The following is a 21,399-nucleotide window of genomic DNA, read 5'->3' as shown; positions in this document are numbered from 1 at the left end:
GTAGCACATTAAATGCTTTGTTAAAAGTGTTCCCCCGAGCCATGTTAATCACTTTATGCTTCTTAAACTGACTTCCTCTTGCACTAAGAGGCGGCGCAGGCAGCGATCACCGGACAGAATACATTAATTTCATGATATTCCTGCTCCCAGAACATTTAGAATGCTAAGATAAAATACTTGATATAATTTTCATGATGAAATGCATTAAAGCATGTATTAATCATGTGGGGGGCACAGTGGCGTGGAGATTGCACTGCTGTCTCGCAGCAAGGGGGGTCCCGGGTGTTCCCCGCCTTGAATTTGCAGGTTTTTCTGGTGGGTTTACTTGGCGTGCTTCAGTTTCCTTTTAAAGTCATTTAGGCAGTGTGATTTTGTTCTGCTATATTGACCCCTGCTATTGTGTGTGTTGCTCGTATTCACCCTGCGATGTGCTGGCACCTCGTTCTGGATTTGCTCCTGCCTCGCACATAATGCTTGGTGGGATGGGCGCAACCCTGAATGGATGGCATAATTAAACATGTATAACAAAGATTTTTTTTTAAAGTTCTGAACATTCTGTGGTCTAAGTTTATAACTAGCTTTAATTTCACAAAGATGTTTATCGTGTGGCAATTGGTTAGGTGGAGAAAGAAAAAGGAAGGATAGGAACTGGGGGTTTGGTACATCAGACAGAGACAGCACGCATGCAATACAGAAAGCCCACTCAGAAGAACAGCCATTGCATTCTGTGTTCAGGTCTTCGACCACCAGATTACAAACCCAACATTTACAAAATATTAAAGTTAAACCTGTGTGATACCATTCATACATCCAGTTTTTGGAGCCTTGTCACACCTGCCATAAAAGTTCTCTACACTGAACGTACACCTGGGGACCACTTACTGTGAGTGAGCAGCACTACCGTGCATGTTTAATACCTGCTTTAATGCATTTCATCCTGAAAATATCAAGCATTTATCTTGGCATTCTAAATTTTCAGAGAGCAGGAATATCATGAAGTGAATGTATTCTGTTTGGCGATCCCTGCCTGCACCTCCTCTTAGTGTGGAGGAAGTCAGTTTAAGAAGCATGTAGTGAATAACAGCTGGGTCAGGGAACACTTAACACAAAGCATTTAATGTGCTACATTAACTTATGATGGGGTTTGAGAAAAATCTAGTAAATTAAACATTGATTTTAGGATTAAGTTTAGTTTACAACATTCTACTTTAATGACAAAATAAACCGAGATTAAAGTGGAAATGTCGAGAATAAAGTCAACATGTCGACTTTATTCTCGACATAGTTTTTTTTTCTTCACTGTTCGTATTTTTTTCTTCTTCACCGTGGCCCTAATATGCTTCCGTTGGGCTATACCACAAATAGCATTATAAATGCAAGTTGCAGTTTTACTATTTATGTATATAGCTTAGCTTGAAGCAAGGTCCATATTAATGCAATTTGCCTTAATGATGGTTCAGTTGGTAAAGATGTCTCACCAAGTTGCACTTGTTACATTTTATTTTATTTTTATTTGATGAACACTGTGTAATGCACCTGGGCTTTAAGTCTTGAAGTAATATTATTATTGGAAGTTGTACTATTTATTAGTTTAAATATTATGCAGTTCAATGATGGTAAATTTGTTTAAAAACTCACTTTAACATGTCAGTGGACGGAGATTGTTAACATTAACAGAAAGTGGAGTTGGTTTACAAAAAATATTTACTATTTATTCCTTTTCTAAGACATGTTCAGTGCAATACAACTTTTGACAAGTACCTCGGGATATTTTACTAAGTCTAAATACCTCTTTGGATGGCTGAAAATATGTTGTCAAAATTTTAGTTTAAGTTGTTTGCAAAATTTGTTCAATAAAAAGGTTCTATATTTTGACTGCAACTGTCATGCAATGTGATTCCTTCTCTTCATTAGTGCCACCCCATTGAAACTATCACTTTTATGGGGCCATGCAAACCTTTATTTATACTTGTGTGCACATTAAAATGTTTTTTGTACAATTATCATGCAAGTGGAATAGGTTATTCTTAGCCAGTCTACTGCAGTAATTGAAGTGGAAAATGTGGTTAACATCCACTCATGCATGGGGAAAAAAAGTACAGTTGAATACAGTGAAACCGGGATAATTTTGAAAAATTCTGTGATATAGAATTTTGGTCATACCGCCCAGCACTAGTCCAGATGCTAAGGATGATTTGCATTTGTATCACAAATTATCTTATATGTTGTGAGTTTTCTTGTACTATTTTGTATTTTTATTCTGGTTTATTGTCTTATTGTAATTTAAGCTTTTTGTTTCTTGTACTTGGCTTTATTTAATGCTTTATACATATACTGTACTTGGTACTCAAAGTTGTATATTCCTTGCTGTTCATTTTAAAATTTCCACGAAACACTTAAAGTGGTATACTAATAAAATGCATTACCATTATTATTTAGAAACCAATCATTGTCAATAACAGACCCTATTTAAATTTAATAGCTTGTTAGTATTTTCACTCTGCCAGGTCAGGTTAAGTCATTCTTATATCATACTTTGTTATCTTCCCAAGCATATCATCAAAATCTTTTGTAGCCTGAAGCGGATGAGTAACCCTCAATTCTTCACTCCTCTCTTCAGGTTTCTTCTAAATATTTTTTAGTAAACAGACAGTTCAAGAGAACACATGAGTGGAAACTGAAACAAGTCAGACAGACAGCTGCTGCATTCAGTAATTACAGATGTTTAAGCCTGAAATGAGCAATTAAGGGTCAGAATCTTAAAAAGCCAGGCAACTAAAACGGAATCAGGAGCAACAAGTATTTCAATGGCAAGAACCGATTTCTCATTAAAAAAACAAAACCCTGCAGCCACTATGGCTCTCCAGAATTGACTTTACAGACCCCTGCCCCAGAGAACAACTTTAAGGGTACGGCCTTGGTACGGACAATGACTTTTCAAGGGAGCTTCACGAAATCTCAAGTACTGCCGTAAAAAAGAAAGGAAAAAAAAAAAGACAAGTTTCCCCATCTAGAAAGAAAAGTTTACTTCACTTTGTGTCAGCGATCTAAAATGTGTACCCAAGATATTGCATAACTGCACCTGAAACACAAAATCTAAAAGCCAAAAACTTGTGTCACAGACAGAAACAACTGTTGGCTAAAATGTCTGAGGTTTATAAGTGCCACTGTCCACTTATGTGCCGGGTGTCCACATACCGTTCTTGGTGCTCTACAGTGGCTGTATGTTTCCTTCCTGCCACATTCTAAATCAATGACCAATTTCTGCTGTTAATTATCCTTTTCTACCCTGTGTTTCTATAAGGCTCAGAATTGCTACTTTTTCTCTTAAATGGCAGCCAAACAAAAGAACCATCAGATGACCAGCTAAGCCAGAGCCTCAAACTCTAATCAGTTTCCCTTCAACTAGCTTCTTAACTAGAGGTTTATTCCAGTTTTAACTAAACCTGTTACTTAATTCCTTGGCTTATTGGTCCTCTCACTCTACCACATTAGACATTTCCATAACTGTCAATTTGGCTTTTTTTTCCTAAAAGCACCATTAAAATGTTTTGTGGACATGGGCAGATCAACAGATCATCATTACAGATACAGTATCTTAAAATAAAGATGAAGGTATGATCTAAACAGGTTAGCTGGTTATGTGCTGCCCCGTTTCATACCTCATCATTCGTTGGCTACTAATTAAAAATAAATTATATAGTGTCTTTCACATGCTCAAAACACTTCACAGAATTTTGGAATGAGCAACAGAGCAAAAAAAAAAAAAAAAAAAAAAAAAAACCAATACTGGATACAAACAAACAAACTGCATAATAAAATGCCAAATTCTGTTTGTCCAGTCCCTCTGAGCAAACCATTTGGCTAGTTTGGCTTTAGTGACGCAATGAAAGAGGAAGTGTGAGTGTCAAACGCATGAGGAGGAGTAAAGGCACATGAGGGATGCTGAGAGAGTCGTGTTCAAAGAAAAGACAAGTATAAAACCGAACATGAAGTGACAAAAGTGCCTCGAAGATAATGGCAGAGTCTCCGAGATGCGCTTTACAGGAGCGCATCAAGAGATGAAGAGCTGGTTAAAAGACGTTCACACAGGCAAACACAGAGGAAAGGCGCTGATGGTACATGAGGAGCAAGAGAGAAATTTTTTTTCTATAAATTGTCTTCGACGGGTACCATGGCTAGTACCTGCACAAAACACAAAATTAAGATAAATATAGGATACACAAAGCTATGAATTAGAATTAAGAGACAAATTAATAGGATAAAATACAAGAAATCCCTAAACAAATGTGACACAATCATGAGAATCTGGATAAAGAGGGTAAACTGAAAGAAGGATCAAAAGTCAGAATAAGTTAAAGGCCTTTCCTAAAAATATTTATTCATACTGTTAAAGGCTAAACTGGGTCAGCTAATTAATTTAGGACATTGCTCCAAACTCCGAGTACTACAAAGCTGAAGACTCCATCATCCCTAAAGCACGTCAGTTTGGGGTACAATGAGTGGACCTTACTGGGTAAATAGGAACATAAAGTTTGAAGATATTACTGACTTCAACCCAGTGCAAAGCCATTTAAAGTTTTATAGTATAGTAATGGAATTTTACCTGGCAAAAACATCTTGTTATTGAAGCTTGCCTATTCAGTAACATATCTTGGTTCACCTTGGCTCTTTATAACCAACGGCCTCCAAGGTGCAATGCAACATCGGGATGGTGTTGAACAACTAGCTGTCCTTCACAGACCACACTGCAATAGTTTGACTTTTAAATTCACTCCATACATTATTTGTTAAGCTCTGACTGCATCTGAAAGAGTGGGCAGCGCAACTCCAGATCCAAGCTTTGGTGTTGCAACATCTGGACTACTGCAGCTCTCAGACTGCATAAGTACTGGCATGCGTCCCCAAGCCACTGCAGATAATTCAAAATACAGTGGCATGTCTAGTGTTCAACTAGCCAAGGCGGGGCACATCACTCTCCTTTTCTGATCACAGCCTGTAGAAAGCTCATTTTAATTCAAATGCCAGATGCTTGTCCACATAGACTGTGGATCAGCACCATATATACATAAATGCATATTATACAAGGCTATTTAAAATGAAAGTAGATTTAAAAAATTTCAAACAAACTGTATAAGACAAACATATTCCGCACATCAATGGATAGAAGTTTAAAGTTTGGTCCTATGGTCCTTGAGGTTGCATGCACTCAACACGAGCACCAAGTGTACTGTGACAAACACCAAAACAGTAGACCATTTCTTGCCGCATGAGTCAACTCGTCCTTAGTTACTGAATTCACAGCTTCCTCAATTCGATGTTGCAAATCTTGAAGATTAGCGGGCATAGGTGGAACAAACACTCTGTACTGTACCCAGATTGATAAAAATCGCAGGGGGTAAGGTCTGGAGACCTGGGAGGCCATACACGACGAGCAAGATCTTGTTGTCCACCTTTTCCAATCCAACATCCTGGAATGGTGCCGTTCAGGTACCACCGGACCTCCAAATGGAAATGACACGGGGCACCAACTTGCATGAAAATGAAGTCAGCGCTCAGTGGCATTCACTGGTACTTTCAGGCGGGCTTTTAAACTTTCCTCTATCCAGTGATGTGCGGAATGTGTTTGTTTTATATAGTTTGTTTGAAATACATTTTTGAAATCTGCTCTTTCATTTTGAATAGCCCTGTAGAGAGACAGAGAGAGAGATGTGGTCCTATTCCCCTTCTCAACCATTCAGGTCTGCTAATGCCACCTCTGCAAAGCATCATATCTCAGTCCAGATTCTTTTCATGCATAGCTCCTGAATGGTGGAAGGAGTTGCCAACCTCAACACAAAATTCTTATTACCTCAGTGTACTTAGGAGGCACTTGAAAACTCTCTGTGGAGAATTTCGATCTAACTGATGTTAAATTTTGAAACCAATGAACTATAACTAGCCTGTATTTTGTTCGGAGCTCTTCACTTGACATGATTAATTCGACACCTGTCCTGTAACACTGCTTCTCTGACTGATGTTTACTTGACTAAGATTACCTCTTTTGTAAGTCACTTTGGATAAGAGCATGTGATAAGAAATGTATTTAATCAAAGAACAAGAGTTGATTTGTCTACAAATTAACATGTTGGCCGATTATTTTCTGAGACGTTAGATTAAAAATTGTCAAGGCTTAATTTACTTCGTTAAATTTTAGGAAAAAGAACCTAACCTTTAAGAGGGTAAACATTTAACATCCTACATCAGTTTGCTTCGTGTTTTACGTTAAAGCAGATTATCTGCTGTCAGTGTAACGAAAACCTAAAAAAAAAGTCAAAACAGCCTAAACACAAAACCAACATTAAGGCTATCATTACAAACCTTACAAAATAAATGGATTTGTCATAAAATGCCAGCACATTCTTCGCATTTAAATGGAACATGCCTGAAAGAGTTTATTATTACACCTTACAAACACAAATTCTTGATTAAAATATTTTAGATACCATATTGTAATTACATTTTTTTTTTTTATTTTATTTGGGGTTCCGCTGATCAACTTTTTTTAATACAGGGCTCCAGACTCCTAAAAACCTAAAGAAGCACCGGCCTAAAATACCTGCGACTTACAAACGACATTGTGCGCCCTCCATCCCAAACTCTCCTTCGTAGCTGTGAACTCTTTAAATCAAAACACGCAGACTTTCAGTAACATACGACAAATCAAGAAAACCCAATCGGGACACGCAGGTATTTGCTAAAGGATCTCGACTCCGAGCACCGCTCTCAACGCCCGGGCCACGTTGCTCTTCCAGCATGGCTTTCTCGGTCAGCTGCAAATCAGCTGCAACTGTTTACGATCCACCCCTCCCACTGGCTTCCGGTGACGCGAGAAGTGACGAGGTTAAAGAAAAATGTAACGACGCCATTGCTCCTCCAACAGCCTTCATTTGACCTTTTAAAATAACATTTATTTTGTTAATTGTAGGAAAACTATGCAGTATATTCACCAAAAACATTACAGATTAACTCACCGCACTCTCTCCTTTAAAAATATCGGCTTTAACCTATTGAAAGAACACCTAAAAGCCGTAAAGTCCGACATACCCACCTCCTTCGATTTCCACCCTCCGCTCTCCCCGGCTCGCCCAGCCTGAAATGGGAATCTGAACTTCTTACAAAATGGCGCAGGCGAGCCCAACTCGGACATGCGCACTTCCTTTCAACGATATCTCCGGCTGCGAAGCTCCAAGCATGCGCGGTTATAGTCCGCGAGCCTTATTTCCGTTTCAATGTAAGACGAAAGTCCAATCAGATCAGGAGGCCGGGCCTTTTCACTTTAGCGACACCAATGGCTATACTCGGGCGGCAAAATGTGGATGAGAACATGTAACCCAATCGCACCACAGAAAAGGGCGCTTTCGGAGAAGCGACCACCCAATTACAACTGGTCCCTTCTTTCGACCAATCAATGATCCGTCTAGGCGACGGTATTCTGCAGTACACCTCTGAGCACAGAGAGCAATTTTTTTGCTCCAATGCGGTCTTTAATCGTTCTCGACGAATCATAATTCTCTACAGTCAGCACGGCTGCGTTTTGTAGCCAATCGGGTTTCGAGGAAACATACCTTGGCTCAACAGCTTGTTATTTCGCTTATTGCTTTCCGATCCTGGCAAGTGAGGAGAAGTCGAATCTGAGAATGTAAGTAGGCTGATTTATATTTTACTAAAACAATATGTTCGGGAGAACTCCGAGGCGTTGATGCCGCAAGGAGACACTTGGCGGGTAGGATGGGACGCAAGCGAAGGAAATCTGAAGTAGTTTGGGAGAGCAGACGTTGAGACATTTGGAGGAATTGAATGGCAAGACGCATTCGGCATGTTGTAGGCTTGTAAATTCGCCTTTCGTGGTGGAGTCTTGATAAACAAAACGTTAAGACGCTCCTTCTTGGGGAAAGAAGTGCGACGAGCGACACCATATTTAACCTAAAGTCAGAATAGCAGGTCTCTAAATGGTGCCCCCGAACACTCCGGAGCATCTGGGCACTGTGCAACCTTCCCCTTTCCTCGCAAATGAGGCACGGAAGGCAAGCGGACTCGCTTCTTCTCTCGAGAAGCGCCAAACAACCCTTCCTTTGGATGAAAGTTGCAACTTTGCTTTTTGAAAGGAGAAAGCCTGGAATGCGCCGAGGCACACCTCCGTGGCCGGGCTCACCACTGCCTGTTAAACTGACATGGTGCAGCAGGGAGGGAGGGAGGAGGGAGTGAGAGAGAGCGCAATGGCGACGTGACACAGACAGAACTGGGGAGAGAAGCGGGAAGCGGCACCGTAGTCTTTAAAAGTACATCTCCCGCCCGGCAGAAGCGACGTCTCTTAGTTGCTCTGCTTTCGTTTTATTTCCCGGGCTCGGATCTGTCGTGACCCCATGAGCATCGTATTCGGCCTTCCGCCGCCGAGTGCACGTCTCATTCCGAGGAAACCCTCGTTTAGTGCTGGGCGATGCAGCACGATGCGATCGGTGTGTGTGTATATATATTTGTATATATTTTTTACCGTGTTCTTGTTTAACTTTGAGAATTATAAATACGTCTGATCCCTCTCACTCACTCTTTCCTTATAATGTTTTTTCCTTTTTCCAGAAATCGCACGGTTTCGAGCTGGAATCCCTCAAATAACCCTTAAAATGAAGGTGAGTAGTCTTTGGGGGTTTTTTTTCCAGTTGGGATTTCTGATTTGATCGCAAAAGCGCTGTACTTGCTTCGGTTTTCCTTCCTTGGAAACGCCGAATTTGTGCTGCCCTCTGCTCGGATGACAATGAGGTCTCTGGCGAGCGAGGGGAGGGAGCTGCGCAGAGGATGAGTGGGGGTGGCAGCTTCTCTGCTAAACTTTGGACTTGCCTTCTAAATCTGTCTATAGATGGCTTTTTATGAATTAAGAGAGTCTCTCTTAAGCACTGCACTGACTCTTGGGGACCACCTTTGCTAAATCGTGCACACTATTTACATAGCTGTCCAAAAAATATTGGGGACAGTCGCAGTTGATCTGTATGGTAGCACCCCACGTAGAGAATTGAGACTTGTCTGATTCTGCTTGCAATTACTAGTGAAATTTGGGTCAGCTTTGCTTGGGGGGGGGGGGGGGGGGGATTAATATAATTTGTTCAAAATTTCTTTTCACTTTTCATTCCATATTCAGAGAGGTGTGTTAAACTCTGCTGTGCTTTTTAATATAACTGCATGTACTTGGGACTATTAAATCTGAGGTGTCCTTGCATGCCTGTTTCTTGATCACTTGGAAGTTCTTGCACACTTAATATTGGGTGTGGAGTTGCAATTATAATCAAACTTTTTGTGCTGCTTCTTTTTTTTCATTTAGGCAGTGGATGAGCCTGCCTATCTCACAGTGGGAACCGATGTGAGTGCCAAGTACCGAGGAGCCTTTTGTGAGGCAAAAATTAAATCGGTGAAGAGGCATGTAAAAGTCAAGGTAAGAATAACTGTTTCTGCTTGACAAGTGATCGTTCCTCGATGTAACTGCTCTTGATTACCATTACACGAGAATTCTGTATTCACGTTTAGTTTGTAAGCTTATAGATGCCACAAGTAATTTACAAGAAATAGGTGCCTGGGATGCACAGTCGGGCAGATGAACAACTGAACTATTTGAATGTTTGATCTGTAAACATAGATGACTGAAATAGCTACGTTCTCGTGGAATATATGCCTTGCATTTAGTTGAGGCCAAGATTTGTTGGTTGCACACACTACATGCTTAGAGTTGGGTACACCGAAGTTTGTTTCTGGAAAGTTAAATGTTATTTTCTCAGGGATACAAAGGTAGAGTGGTAGCTTGTTTTGTTTTTGTTGTCTATATGAGAGCAGTATTAACATTATAAAATAATGGGCCTTGAGAGAGACAGCGAGACTTGGAGATGTTGAGGGAGGATAGGATCAAATGTCAAGTCAGCCAAATCTACCCTCCTGGTTAGTGGCGGTGACAGATGCCCTAGCAGCATCGTTCTAATCTTCACCTCTTGGATAGGTTGTGGGTACCCTGTGACCCTGAAATATATTTGTAGGGTTTTGCAATGCTATGTTAACATGTGATTGCATAATGCCAAATAAGGATAACTATAAAAAGCAGCAGTCTTCTAGCTTGTTCCACCACAGTGCATGCCCCTAAAGTTGCTAACTCATTGATGATAATTTAGTGCCATTTATTAAGGTAAATACAACGAGTGGATGGAGAAGATTTGGGGACTACACATAGTAATTCCTGAAACTGGCCTTCAGACAGATTAAGACAATGAGTAAACTTAAACATACACACATACAGAGAAAATGCTGGCAAAAGTATCATAGAAGACATTCCAGCTAGGAAACAAATCAAGGCCTTTATGCCGCGATTTTACTTTTTTTTACTTCAGGGAGTTCAATTTTTGTCACAGGACACTAACAGACAAAAGTGATATGTAACGCTTAACAAAATAACAGGTCTTTTAAGATAACTGAAACCTACAATACATGGAACATCAATATTAATGCAAAGTAAATAAAGCCTGCAAGTGACCTTTTATCGTCTTATGAACTGTACATTTAACATTTATATAAAATTAAATGTAGCAGAAGCTGCCCCCTTCTGTTTATATTGGAATATTAACGGTAAAATCTCAAAGCTCCCCACTTGCATATTTAGTTAATTTTTTAAAAATATATATCAGTTGAAACCTTAAATTTAAATTGTTCCCACTATGTAAATTGTCCTCTAGCTACAGGTCCATTTTAAGAGATTTGCTTGGTGCTGAAATTGTCAGATTAGCAAAATGAATAGTAATGTAATGAGGTTTTGTATTGTTAAGGATTCCCATTGAAGTTATTTTTTTCACCTGTTAGTTGGGTGGAGGGGGAGTTAGTGGGGGGGGGGGGGGGGGGGGGGAGTATGCTAGCACTCTATATAATAGTTTTAATGCATTTTAAAGGTAAAAGTTTGAAAAAGCATAAGCATGGATCAAAATCTGCACAAAACTGTTTGATGCATTTAAATCAGAGTAGCCTCTTGCGCATTGACGGTTCATATTATGACCCACATTTTCTTAGTCCAGTTAAGTGTTGGGGTTTCTACTTCTTTTTATACTCTGAACAGCAGAGTATAGATATATGCACAATGTACCGATTGATTTTAGAGTTTAAATTTAACACTTAATCACTGCTGTCATTACCTTTTAAATCAATTTTCATCCATGCGTAATCCTGGAAATGTTTTCTTTTTAAGTCACAGCAATGGTAGCTGTGCGCCTACAGTCAGGGTATCATGTCGATTTCCAAATTTCGAAAATGTCTGAATGTGTACTTACAATTTAAGTTGAACATTTCAAATGCTTCCAGTCGCTGTCAGATTATGTCATGTGATGATTAACAACGTAACATGATTCTTCATATTGTAGTCTTTTACTTACACATCATTTCCAGGAGCAACCTTTTTATTTTTTTGGTTGAATAGCTTACATTGCCATCAGTAGAACAGACAGCCTTGTTTCTCATGTTGTGAGAAAGAGTACCTTTTCTTTTTCAAATATTTGCTCCTTTGTACAATCCTTCATTTCAATTGGTGGAGCTGTCTGGTGCCTGGCACTTCAGTTTCTAACTTCATGTGTGTTAGTTTACTTCTCCGAGTAGAGCAAATCTGTCATTCAGTGTCTTTACCTTAACAATTGATGGATTGATTGAAAAGTTAATATATATAACAATTTCGTCTGATTAGCTAAAAAGTGCAATGTTAAAGGAATACTTTTACCCTAAAATATATTTTTATGTATATGTGTAATGTTACTTACCCCATGTAGTTTGTATTAATGGCCAAGAAAAAAAATTTAATCTCATGTTTTCATGCAGAATGATGACCAATCCTCCACAACAGCAAATGATGTGAAAATGTCGGTGACAAGGAAAAATCTTATGTTGCTCGTGTCACACAATCCATGTGTCAGTTATCCAGTTGTGTGCTCAAAATGAAGAGATTTTTTGCTCAAATATTGTTTAATACATATTTCTGGCAAAATCATCGTTCGGTCAAGAGCAGTCTCCAGTTAACACACATTCATGGTCACATTCCTACTTTTATGTGCAACTGACTGCGGTATTTGCCTTCCTCACCTCTGCCATCAGCTGACCATATCTCAATTCTTGCATTAATAAGAATTTATATTTACGCATGAATTTGTTTTTATTTAACCATTTTCATTACTTTCTCATATACTCAGACATAGGGATGAGTTTTTCATTTGAGTACTGAAAAAAAAGGTCATATTATTATTATATGTATAGGTATAAGAAGTTATTTTTGATAATTTAAAGGTTTCTTGCTACTGTATTAATTTTCAGGTAAAGTAATCGGAAGTGGCCCAAAAATTGATAGAAACTTCAGTTTTGGATATATAATATATGTATGCAAAATTTGGTTGACCTCATTCAAAGCATTCTCAAGTTATCGTGTTTATGTACACACACAGCCATGATTCCAAAAATGATATTTTCAGACTCGGGGAAGGTCTAAAATGTAGAGATTCATCAAAATCTCGTGGTTGAATTTTTGGATGATTACAATATACGAGAAAGTAAAAAATGCACTAATGTATCTAAGTGTTGTAAGGTTTTATACTTTATTCTTATCCATTTTATAAGTGCGTACGTTATATATTCTCATACCCACTTAATCCAGTAAGTGTTTGTGTGTAGCCAGAGCCTGTATAATCTGGATTGGGTTCTAGTTTGTCGCAGGGCCAGTTATACTAAGCTGCATGTCTTTGAGGATTTGGGTAGAACATTAAAATACCCTGAAAAAAGCCTCTGCAGACTCGGTGAGAATGTACAGATTTGATACTGACAGTGACCTGTAATGGATTTTAAACTTGAAGCTCTGGATCTGTAAGGCAGCAGTGCTAACTGCTATGTCCCCTAGTTACTTTGCCAATAAGGGTATACTCTGTAAAGAGTGCTGTATAGCAATACATTGAATTAATTTAATATGGAAGTAGAGAGTCTTTGAAATTTTAACCCAGATTTCAATAGTTTTGTACAAAAACTTTTTCAGCTTGGAACAAACGTGAATTTCAGTTACTGATTTTGATGAAAGAAGTAACCTTCATTTGCTTAAGTTGATCCACATAATTGCAGATTTTCGTTCAAGTGCCAGGGTGAAAGGTACTAACTGAAAATTTGGGATCAATGCAAGTTGCATGTTTACATGCATTTACTCATGTGATGATCAGTGTACGTGTGTGGTTTTGTTTTTGTTTTTTTTTTTTAAGCAGTGCATGTGTATCGTTTTTTTTTTTTTTAAAAGATTTTTTTTCTTAATGGAACAATTGGTGTATGATGGTATTCCAATTTTCTCATCTTTATTGTGTTCCATTCCATCCATTATCCAACCTGCTATATCCTAACTACAGGGTCACGGGGGTCTGCTGGAGCCAATCCCAGCCAACACAGGGCGCAAGGCAGGAAACAAACCCCGGGCAGGGCATGCACATACACACCAAGCACACACTAGGGACAATTTAGAATCGCCAATGCACCTAACCTGCATGTCTTTGGAGGGAGGTAACCGGAGCACCCGGAGAAAACCCACACCGTCATGGGGAGAACATGCAAACTCCACGCAGAGAGAACCCAGGAAGCAAACCCGGGTCTCCTAACTGCAAGGCAGCAGCTCTACCCACTGCGGCACCGTGCCACCCCTTTGTTGTGTTGCCAAAGTTAATTATCTAGTACTTTAAAAATAGCTTTCTTTAATACTAGAATAATTCTGTTATTGCTATAATTATGATATTATAGCAATAACTGAAACCTGGCTAAATAAAAAAAAAAAAAAAGATGAGGAAAAGTATAACCTAGAAGGATAGACTTTTTTTAGGAAGGAGACTGTTTTTTTAACACAGTATGTTAAAGTACCAATGTGGGGGAAGCTTGTTTGGATTTAGTATTTTATAATAATCGGGGTAGAGTTGAGGATACAAAGACCAAGATTTATTAAGTTTAACCTGGTAGGGCAAATTTTGAGCAGGTGTGGCAAAGTCTAAGGAGGATGGACTGAAATGAGGTTTTAAGTTTGGAGACAGTCGAGGAGCGGTGGAATAGGTTTAAAAGGGTTTGCATATAATGCAGGACACATATATGCCTAAATTTGGAATTATCAGGGGGGAAAAACACCCTGCAGTGGTTTAATATAAAGTAGGAAAAAAAAGCTGGAAAGGAAAAAAGAGCTGTATAAAGCATATAAGAGTAATAACTCCAGTATTAATTGTAGAGTGTATGAGAGCCTGTGGGCAACCATTAAAAAGGATATTGGAGAAGCTAAAAGGCAGTTAGAGAGGAATATAGCAGATAAGGCAAAAGACAACCCAAACATATTCTGTCCTAATTTAAGCCTCAAAAAAACAGTCGAAGAGGGGAATTGCATTAGGAATAATAAAGGGGAATTAAAAATTACAGACAACAAAATAGGAGATGCTGTAAACTTGCATTTTTTTTTTTTTGTTTGAGGTTTTCACATGTGAGAAAGTAGATAATCTGCCTCCAGTAACGGGGACTGCTGAGGAGGAAGTGAGTGATTTGGAAATTGTAGCGGGAGAAGTACTGTTTAGATTAAATAGTCTCAAATCAACACGACCAGATAATATTTATCAAGGAGGGCTTAAGGAGGTTAGCGAGTACATATATAAACTCTTGATACATATTTTACAAAAGTCTGGTAAATGCCAATCATTATGCTGTGGTATAGAAAAGGTTGGTTGGGCAGATCCAAGCAACTGAAGGCCAGTAAATAAGCTTAATGTGCATCACAGGTAAATTAGTGAAAGGAATTATTAAGGAAAAGATTGAGCAACACATGGCAAGAACAGGGTTGTTAGTGGACAGTCAGCATGGGTTCAAACAAGGGAGGCTGCGTTTTACTAACCTGCAGGAATTCTACGTGGAAGCCAAAGGATATGATGGAAGTGGAGCATATGATATTATTTATTGTGACTTTCAGAAAGCATTTGATAAGGTGCCCCTTGAGAGGTTTGGCATCCCATTAAAAGAAATGGATGTTCAGGTTGTGCTGTGTTAGATGGGCACAAAATTGGCCTTGTAAAGAATGGTGTCCCTCATGGGTCAGTTCTGGGGCCTCTGCTATTTTTACTATATATATATATAGATGACTTGCACAGGAATGTAAATAGCAAGCTGGTTAAGTTTGCAGATGATGCCAAGCTTGATGGATTGGGAGATAATTTGGAATCCGTTGAATCATTACTGTGGGACTTGGACAGCATCCAGTCTTGGGCAGGTTTGTGGCAGGTGAAATTTGATAAATCGAGTTAATCAAGAACACAGTGACACAGCTGGAAACTTGTTAAGCGTACATTTCACTCAAACTTTAGGAAGTGTTTCTTCACACACAGAACCATACACACACATTGGGGTGTGGTAGATATTAGAACTTTAGGGACTTTTAAGACTAGAATTGAGGTTATTTTGGGGCATTTAAGTGAAAAGAAGTGTTGAGATTTGTTGGACTGAATGGCCTGCTCTCATCTAGATTATTCTAATGTTCTAATTGATTTTTTTTTTTTTATAGGAAAAACTCAACAAAGGTTACGTTTTTGTTTTCAAGTCAGCACCCCGTATTTTGGTCATTTTCAGTATTGCAGTCAGCAAACTAGTTATGTTAATGCTATATAGCCGGTTGACTGTGGTGCAAACAGCTGGAGTAAGGATAGCAGAAAGCTCCAGATTTTACCTTTGATCATTATTGTGCTGCTGCTGATTTTATAATATTTACCTTTAGACTGTTGTGACAAAAGTGAGCATGTGTAGAGCGGCATGTTCGTCTTGAACCCTCAAAACCACTAAGCTTTATTAAAAGGTGATTGTGTAGTAGGGAAGTAATGGAAGTTTCTTGATTTTTAAAACACAAAAGGATTCTGTTCATAATATTTTGTGACCTATTTGAAAATTTCAAAGGTGTTTTGAAAAGGTTTTTATTTTGTTTAGTATGGTTTAGCGTGGATTAGTGTGTTTCACGTTTGGGGGAAAAAATGTATTTAAGTGAATTCTTGTTGACTTCCTTGTTTTAATAAAGGCTTCTTGTTGGTGGGTATGTGTTCCTGATGCCATTTTCATTAGGCATAGTTTTTATTTTTTAAATTTTCTCTTATAAAACAAAGTTGTGTAATTTGACAATGGGACTTTTTGCTACACTGATTCCCACTGCACCTTTACAGCTTTAGGGATATTGATCTTTTGCCTGGCCTAGTGATTGTCTGTTAAGGGTTTGTATGTTCTCTCTTTGTCCACATAGGTTTTGTCTGAGTATCGGTTTCCACCCACAATCCAAACATATGTGAATTTTTACTGATGGGTGTTTCTGAATTATTGTTGTATAAATCACTCTGGATATGTTCATGTTATGTCTTGGGATGAATTAGTGTCCTGTTCAGGAGTGATTCCTGCCTTGCACCTGATGCTCTTTCTCACCGCAACTTGGAAAAGCCATGTTTAGCAATACATTGATTTACTTCATTAACTTTATTAATTCACTTTTATAATATGACTTGGATGCCATTTTAGGTAATGTTTAGCGTCTGTTAGAAAAGTTTTTTTAATACAGGTTTATTTATAATTTTGTTTTTTCTCTGAATTCGTAAGTTTCTGTTCTCAAATGCAATTTAATATTAACATTTGTAAAATACAGCCTGCATGTAACAGAGCATTAATTGTAAATTTCAAACAGGTTGTAAATATAGGTTAAGGTCATAAAACAATAATTTGCCAATAACATTTTAAAGTTTCAAACAGTTTTGTTGGAAATCCAATACATTTACACTTCATTGATTTACAGTTTACCCACAGACAAAAACTATTTCCAAAAATGAATTCATATGCAGGATAAAATTCAAATATTTTTTACCTATTTGTATGTATAAAGTAATAGTAAAAGTAAATAATAATTTTAATGATATCCTGGAGCCACTTTCCCATGGGGTGTGATGGAGGATAAACAGCCCATTCAACACGTTAGAAGGAGGCTTCAGCATAAAAGCTCCGTTTTCTGCATTTGTTCTGTTGTGCTGATTGTGTAAATGGTATAGCAGTCTAGAATTAGCCTGACTAATGTAGAGAAAAAACTTGCAGGCAGCACATTTACTTGTGTTTTTATAGTCCGATAAGCTTCTTTTTTTGTCTCTGCCCTACAACAAAAAAAAAGCTAAAATGTCTAGTTTGTCTTATATTGACTTGTTTTACTTTTACTTTTGAATTTTAAAAACAAAGTGATGAAATTCTGCATTTACAAATACCAACATGCCCAGCACATTTAAAACAATAATAAAAATTATGAATAAGCATGGATACGTGGTTGACTATATACTGTGTTAAACTGGCATTCTATCCAGGGTGGGTTACTGCCCTTTGCCCAGTGTTTCCACAGTTTCCTCTGGCTCATCTTTACCCTGTGTTTGACCAAAAATAGAAGAAGAAAGTGGATGGATTGCTGAATTGGAAAATATTTGCATCAGAGCACACATGAATAAGACTTGAATCACATGTAGCCTTTCTGTTAAATGTTTTAGTCCTGAAAGTATTGCCACTAAGTATACATCCAAAAAATAACCCTGTAGCTGAAAGTGCAGTTGGAGGAAGTCTGTCTTTGTTTGTATTACTGCTTACATGATCAGTGACGAGTACAGCACTCCATACTCTATAGCACATGCTGTGTGAGAAAGTTTCTTATCATACTTTCTGGTTAACGTATAAACATTTGTATCTGAAGTGCTCTACAGTCTGTCAACTTGAGCGTTCTATAAAATATTTTCAGCTTTGCATATTTCTTTGTAGTTATCATGTACACATACAGATTATATCCAGTTGGTATGTACACAAAGCAAAGCCAGATGGACATTAATATATGTTTTTCAAAAAACTGTAATAGATATTTTAATCCTAACTCTCTGCGAAAGCTGTACACTTGTCCTCAGTTTCTGACACTCGTTGGTAAGAAGTGACCACTTTCAACCTTTTGTCTTTTGTGCGCTCTTAACTTGTGGTTCTCCTTGTAGATAGTGCCTTGCTGCACTGCAGAACAAGCTGGAAGAGGACCTAGAAAAAGAAATCATTCGTTGAGCTGAGAGGTAAAGCGTGCAAAGCTTGGATGGATGACTTTGAAAACGGGAGTTGAAGGATGTAGGGCTACAAATCTCTGCTACTGTCCAGGCAACATTCCAAAGCACCTCTTTTTTATCAACAAATGAGGCATCATGACAAACCAATCACATTATTTGTAAATTGCCTGAATTTACCAACACACGGCAGCAGTGCAAGTTGCCATACAAAAAAATTACAATTCCAAGCATAAAAGAAAGACCAACACTGAGAGGTCTGAACAAAAGTTGCAGATGGGGTCGACAGCTTAAGGCACATTTTTATTTTATTTCCAAATATCAGTGCTCTGACTTTTTCTCCTTTTGACAGATTTACTGTTTGCAGTCCGTTGCGAAAGACAGAGCGTAAAGAAATGAGTATTACAGTAACAGATGCGAGTACCTTTGGTGCATGGCCACTAAATTCAAGATAGGCAAAGGGGTTTTATGATGCCGTATTGTCATCTTCAGGGTAACCTTCAACATAATTTTAAGTGTTTTTAAAATATCTGTAGAAGATAAATCTATGGATCTTCTACTCCCAACACTAATGTGCCAGTGAGTGCACTAAGCATTTCTGATCATTACTGTTCAAACAGGACAAAGCAGCCATAAAATCTCTGCCGGAAAGAGCAACCAACTTCAAAGAGTATGCCCTACTCTGACACGCTAAAATATTGGCAAAGTCTACATGGTAACCTAAACCTCAAAATTCATTGAGTCAATGATCAAGTTGATCCAGAAAAAAATAAATAATGGTGAAATTGTGAACCACATACTTGAACGCCAGTGGGAATTAAGGGGAATATGTATTCATGCATAGAGTGTAAGAATTTACATTTTCTTTTGTTTTATTTTTAATAGGTATTTTTAAGGGGTGATAGTTCTACACAAGTAGTGCAAGATGACCAAGTGAAAGGACCCTTAAGGGTAAGTACTACCGTATCATGGTCTTCTACCAAAAATATTTAAATGTATATTTAATAGTCATTAACATTCAGCATACACATTCTGGTTCCTTTTAGTTCCTTGTCACTTAACCATACAAACTCTTGAAAATATATGAAATGCTAATAAGCAGCACCTTAATGGTTCTCTTGCTAGGCTAGTGTACATCATATAAAAGTGTGCATTTCACCATTAACATTTTTCATTGGAAAAGGTCAGGTCTCAGATTTTAGTTCAGAAGTCTGCTGAAGTGACCACCGTGGAATCTTTGAGAAACTGCCTGAGCTGAAAGCCTTTTGTGTCCGATAAAGTGCAACATTTTACATCCTGTGTGACAGCTGGGACATAAGAAATTTGGCAAAGGAGGGGAGACCATTCAGTCCATTAAACTGATTTGTTTAGCTAATTGCTAAGCTGTCCCAATAAGTGGGCGATGTATGTAAATATAGTCATGTGACAAAGTAATTATCCCCCTGTCAGTTACAGGTTTTTGCATGCAGATATAACATAAAGTCATCTAGTCTTTACAAGGTTTTAAAAATAGCTAGATTTAACCTCTCGTGAGAACAAATTTTTATTGTGGCAGTGATTGTTCAGCAAAGCAAACAAACAAAAAATGCCAACATGGAGAAAGCATGAATGATGTGTAGAGGTTTGTACTCTCGGCCCTCTTCAGTATCAACTAAGCAGGTAATCTGAGCTGGCTGCTGCTAATTGATTAGCTGTTGGTTCCTTGATGTAAAAACAGAACCTTTGGTCTAGTTTACTCAGGTTTTGGTAACATCATGCTAATGACAAAAGGCACCAACAGTGATCTCTGAGAATTATTGTCACTTATTAGTGTTGGAAGGGTAAGCAATTGCTAAACAGTTTGATACAGCTGTAAATGTGAAAGAGAGTTGACAATTTCACATACCTGTATATAATCAACTCTCTTTGCAAAATGTATTTTTATTTGTTTGTAAGTAGAAGGAAACAGCCAGGCAGCAATGATATATGGAGGCATCTGTCATTTGGAGGGAACACATCCCTCTTTGCTGCTCTCCTGGGGCAGTTCACCCTTCTTGAAGAAATTCAAGTTCGGGTTTCGGTGAGAAATTGAAAATCTCAGCTTGTGGGTCAGAGTTTATAACCTGTATGAAAATATCAAAATGTGTTATTGAGGGATTGCTAGAGTTGTGAGCCTCAAAATCAAACTGGTAAAGCAGCTTGGCTCTGTGTATGAAGTAGTAGTACATGGGGTAAGAAAAACTGCAAGTTGGTTAACCTTCAGTGTTTTATCTCTGATTCATGTGACTCACACCCCCGTGCCACTTGAATTTTTTTTTCTTAATCCTGAGGTTATATATGTTAACTAAAGTTTTTAAAATTGCTGGTTTTTAATGTAGAGTAAAAGTTTAAAACCACCTATTGAGGAGATCTTGGGTTCTTTTTGTATCAGGCCTTGGACTGTATTGTTAATCTTATGCTTCCATCTTTCCATTAAGATGTAATGCCTTTTGACCTTAATCTCATTCAAGACAATTTAAGAAGAATCTGGATGAGATATTGGGACAGCTTAATTATTAGCTAAACAAACAGGCTTGATGGACTGAATGGTCTCGTCTTGTTTTTGTCAAATTTCTTAACATTTCTTAACACTTATGCAGTTGAACACTAAGAGGAAACTTAAAGTATAGTTCTATTTTTGCACTCTCTGTTAAGTGTTTTATTTAATTTTAAGCAGCATACTTGTTTCTGTATTGCAGTCTGTTCTGTAAAACATGCATGAAATGTGTTTTTACTTTGCAGTAGTTGCAGAACAGACTTTTGATAATGTTTGAAAACTGATTGCTTTTGCAATTTAAAGCATAGCTAATAAATACTGCATAGTCTTACACCCAGGATATTGTAAAAGGTGTGCGTGATATAACAGTAGCTCTGTGACACAGAGAAGAAGGCAAGGTCTTGTGTGTCACTGCAGTGTTTTCTATTAGAGGCATGCAGTTGGGGTGTAACCGGTAACAAGTACATCACAATACGGTACACACCTTGAAGTTTTAAGTTCATGAAATACAACATTTTGGGTATCTCAGTATCCTGTATTGTTGTGCTTAACAAAGAAAACGTAGTGTTGGGAAACATGAGGTGCATGGCACAGTGATTTGGGGTGTTCTAGTATGGACATGATCTTTCCAGTTGTCATTTCTGTGTACTGTGCTTAAGAAAAAAAAGTGAAACTGCAGACAGTAAATAGGTTTTATATATATATATATATAATAAATAATAAATACAAGTAGAGTTTTCAAATCTC

The 21,399-nt window shown here is 38.0% G+C and overlaps 1 protein-coding gene and 1 long non-coding RNA gene across 2 annotated transcripts in view; one reads left to right on the top strand and one right to left on the bottom strand.

The window, feature by feature from the left end:
* The window catches only part of LOC114666396 (uncharacterized), a 43,470-nt gene extending 36,248 nt beyond the window's left edge, over positions 1–7,222 (bottom strand). Inside the window, exon 1 of the long non-coding RNA XR_003718580.2 lies at positions 7,091–7,222. This is a non-coding gene — a long non-coding RNA (uncharacterized LOC114666396). The remainder of the gene's footprint in view (positions 1–7,090) is intronic.
* A 351-nt stretch (positions 7,223–7,573) lies between these two features.
* Positions 7,574–21,399, top strand: part of arid4a (AT rich interactive domain 4A (RBP1-like)) — a 67,915-nt gene continuing 54,089 nt past the window's right edge. Inside the window, exons 1-4 of the mRNA XM_028822151.2 lie at positions 7,574–7,681; positions 8,620–8,669; positions 9,356–9,466; positions 19,023–19,088. Of these exons, the coding sequence (XP_028677984.1) occupies positions 8,664–8,669; positions 9,356–9,466; positions 19,023–19,088 (183 nt within the window). The 5' untranslated portion in view covers positions 7,574–7,681; positions 8,620–8,663. The remainder of the gene's footprint in view (positions 7,682–8,619; positions 8,670–9,355; positions 9,467–19,022; positions 19,089–21,399) is intronic.

This window comes from Erpetoichthys calabaricus, chromosome 16 (genome assembly GCF_900747795.2).
Source record: "Erpetoichthys calabaricus chromosome 16, fErpCal1.3, whole genome shotgun sequence".
NCBI lineage: Eukaryota > Metazoa > Chordata > Cladistia > Polypteriformes > Polypteridae > Erpetoichthys > Erpetoichthys calabaricus.
Note: the sequence above shows the minus strand (reverse complement) of the source record. Positions and strands in the feature narration are given on the sequence as shown.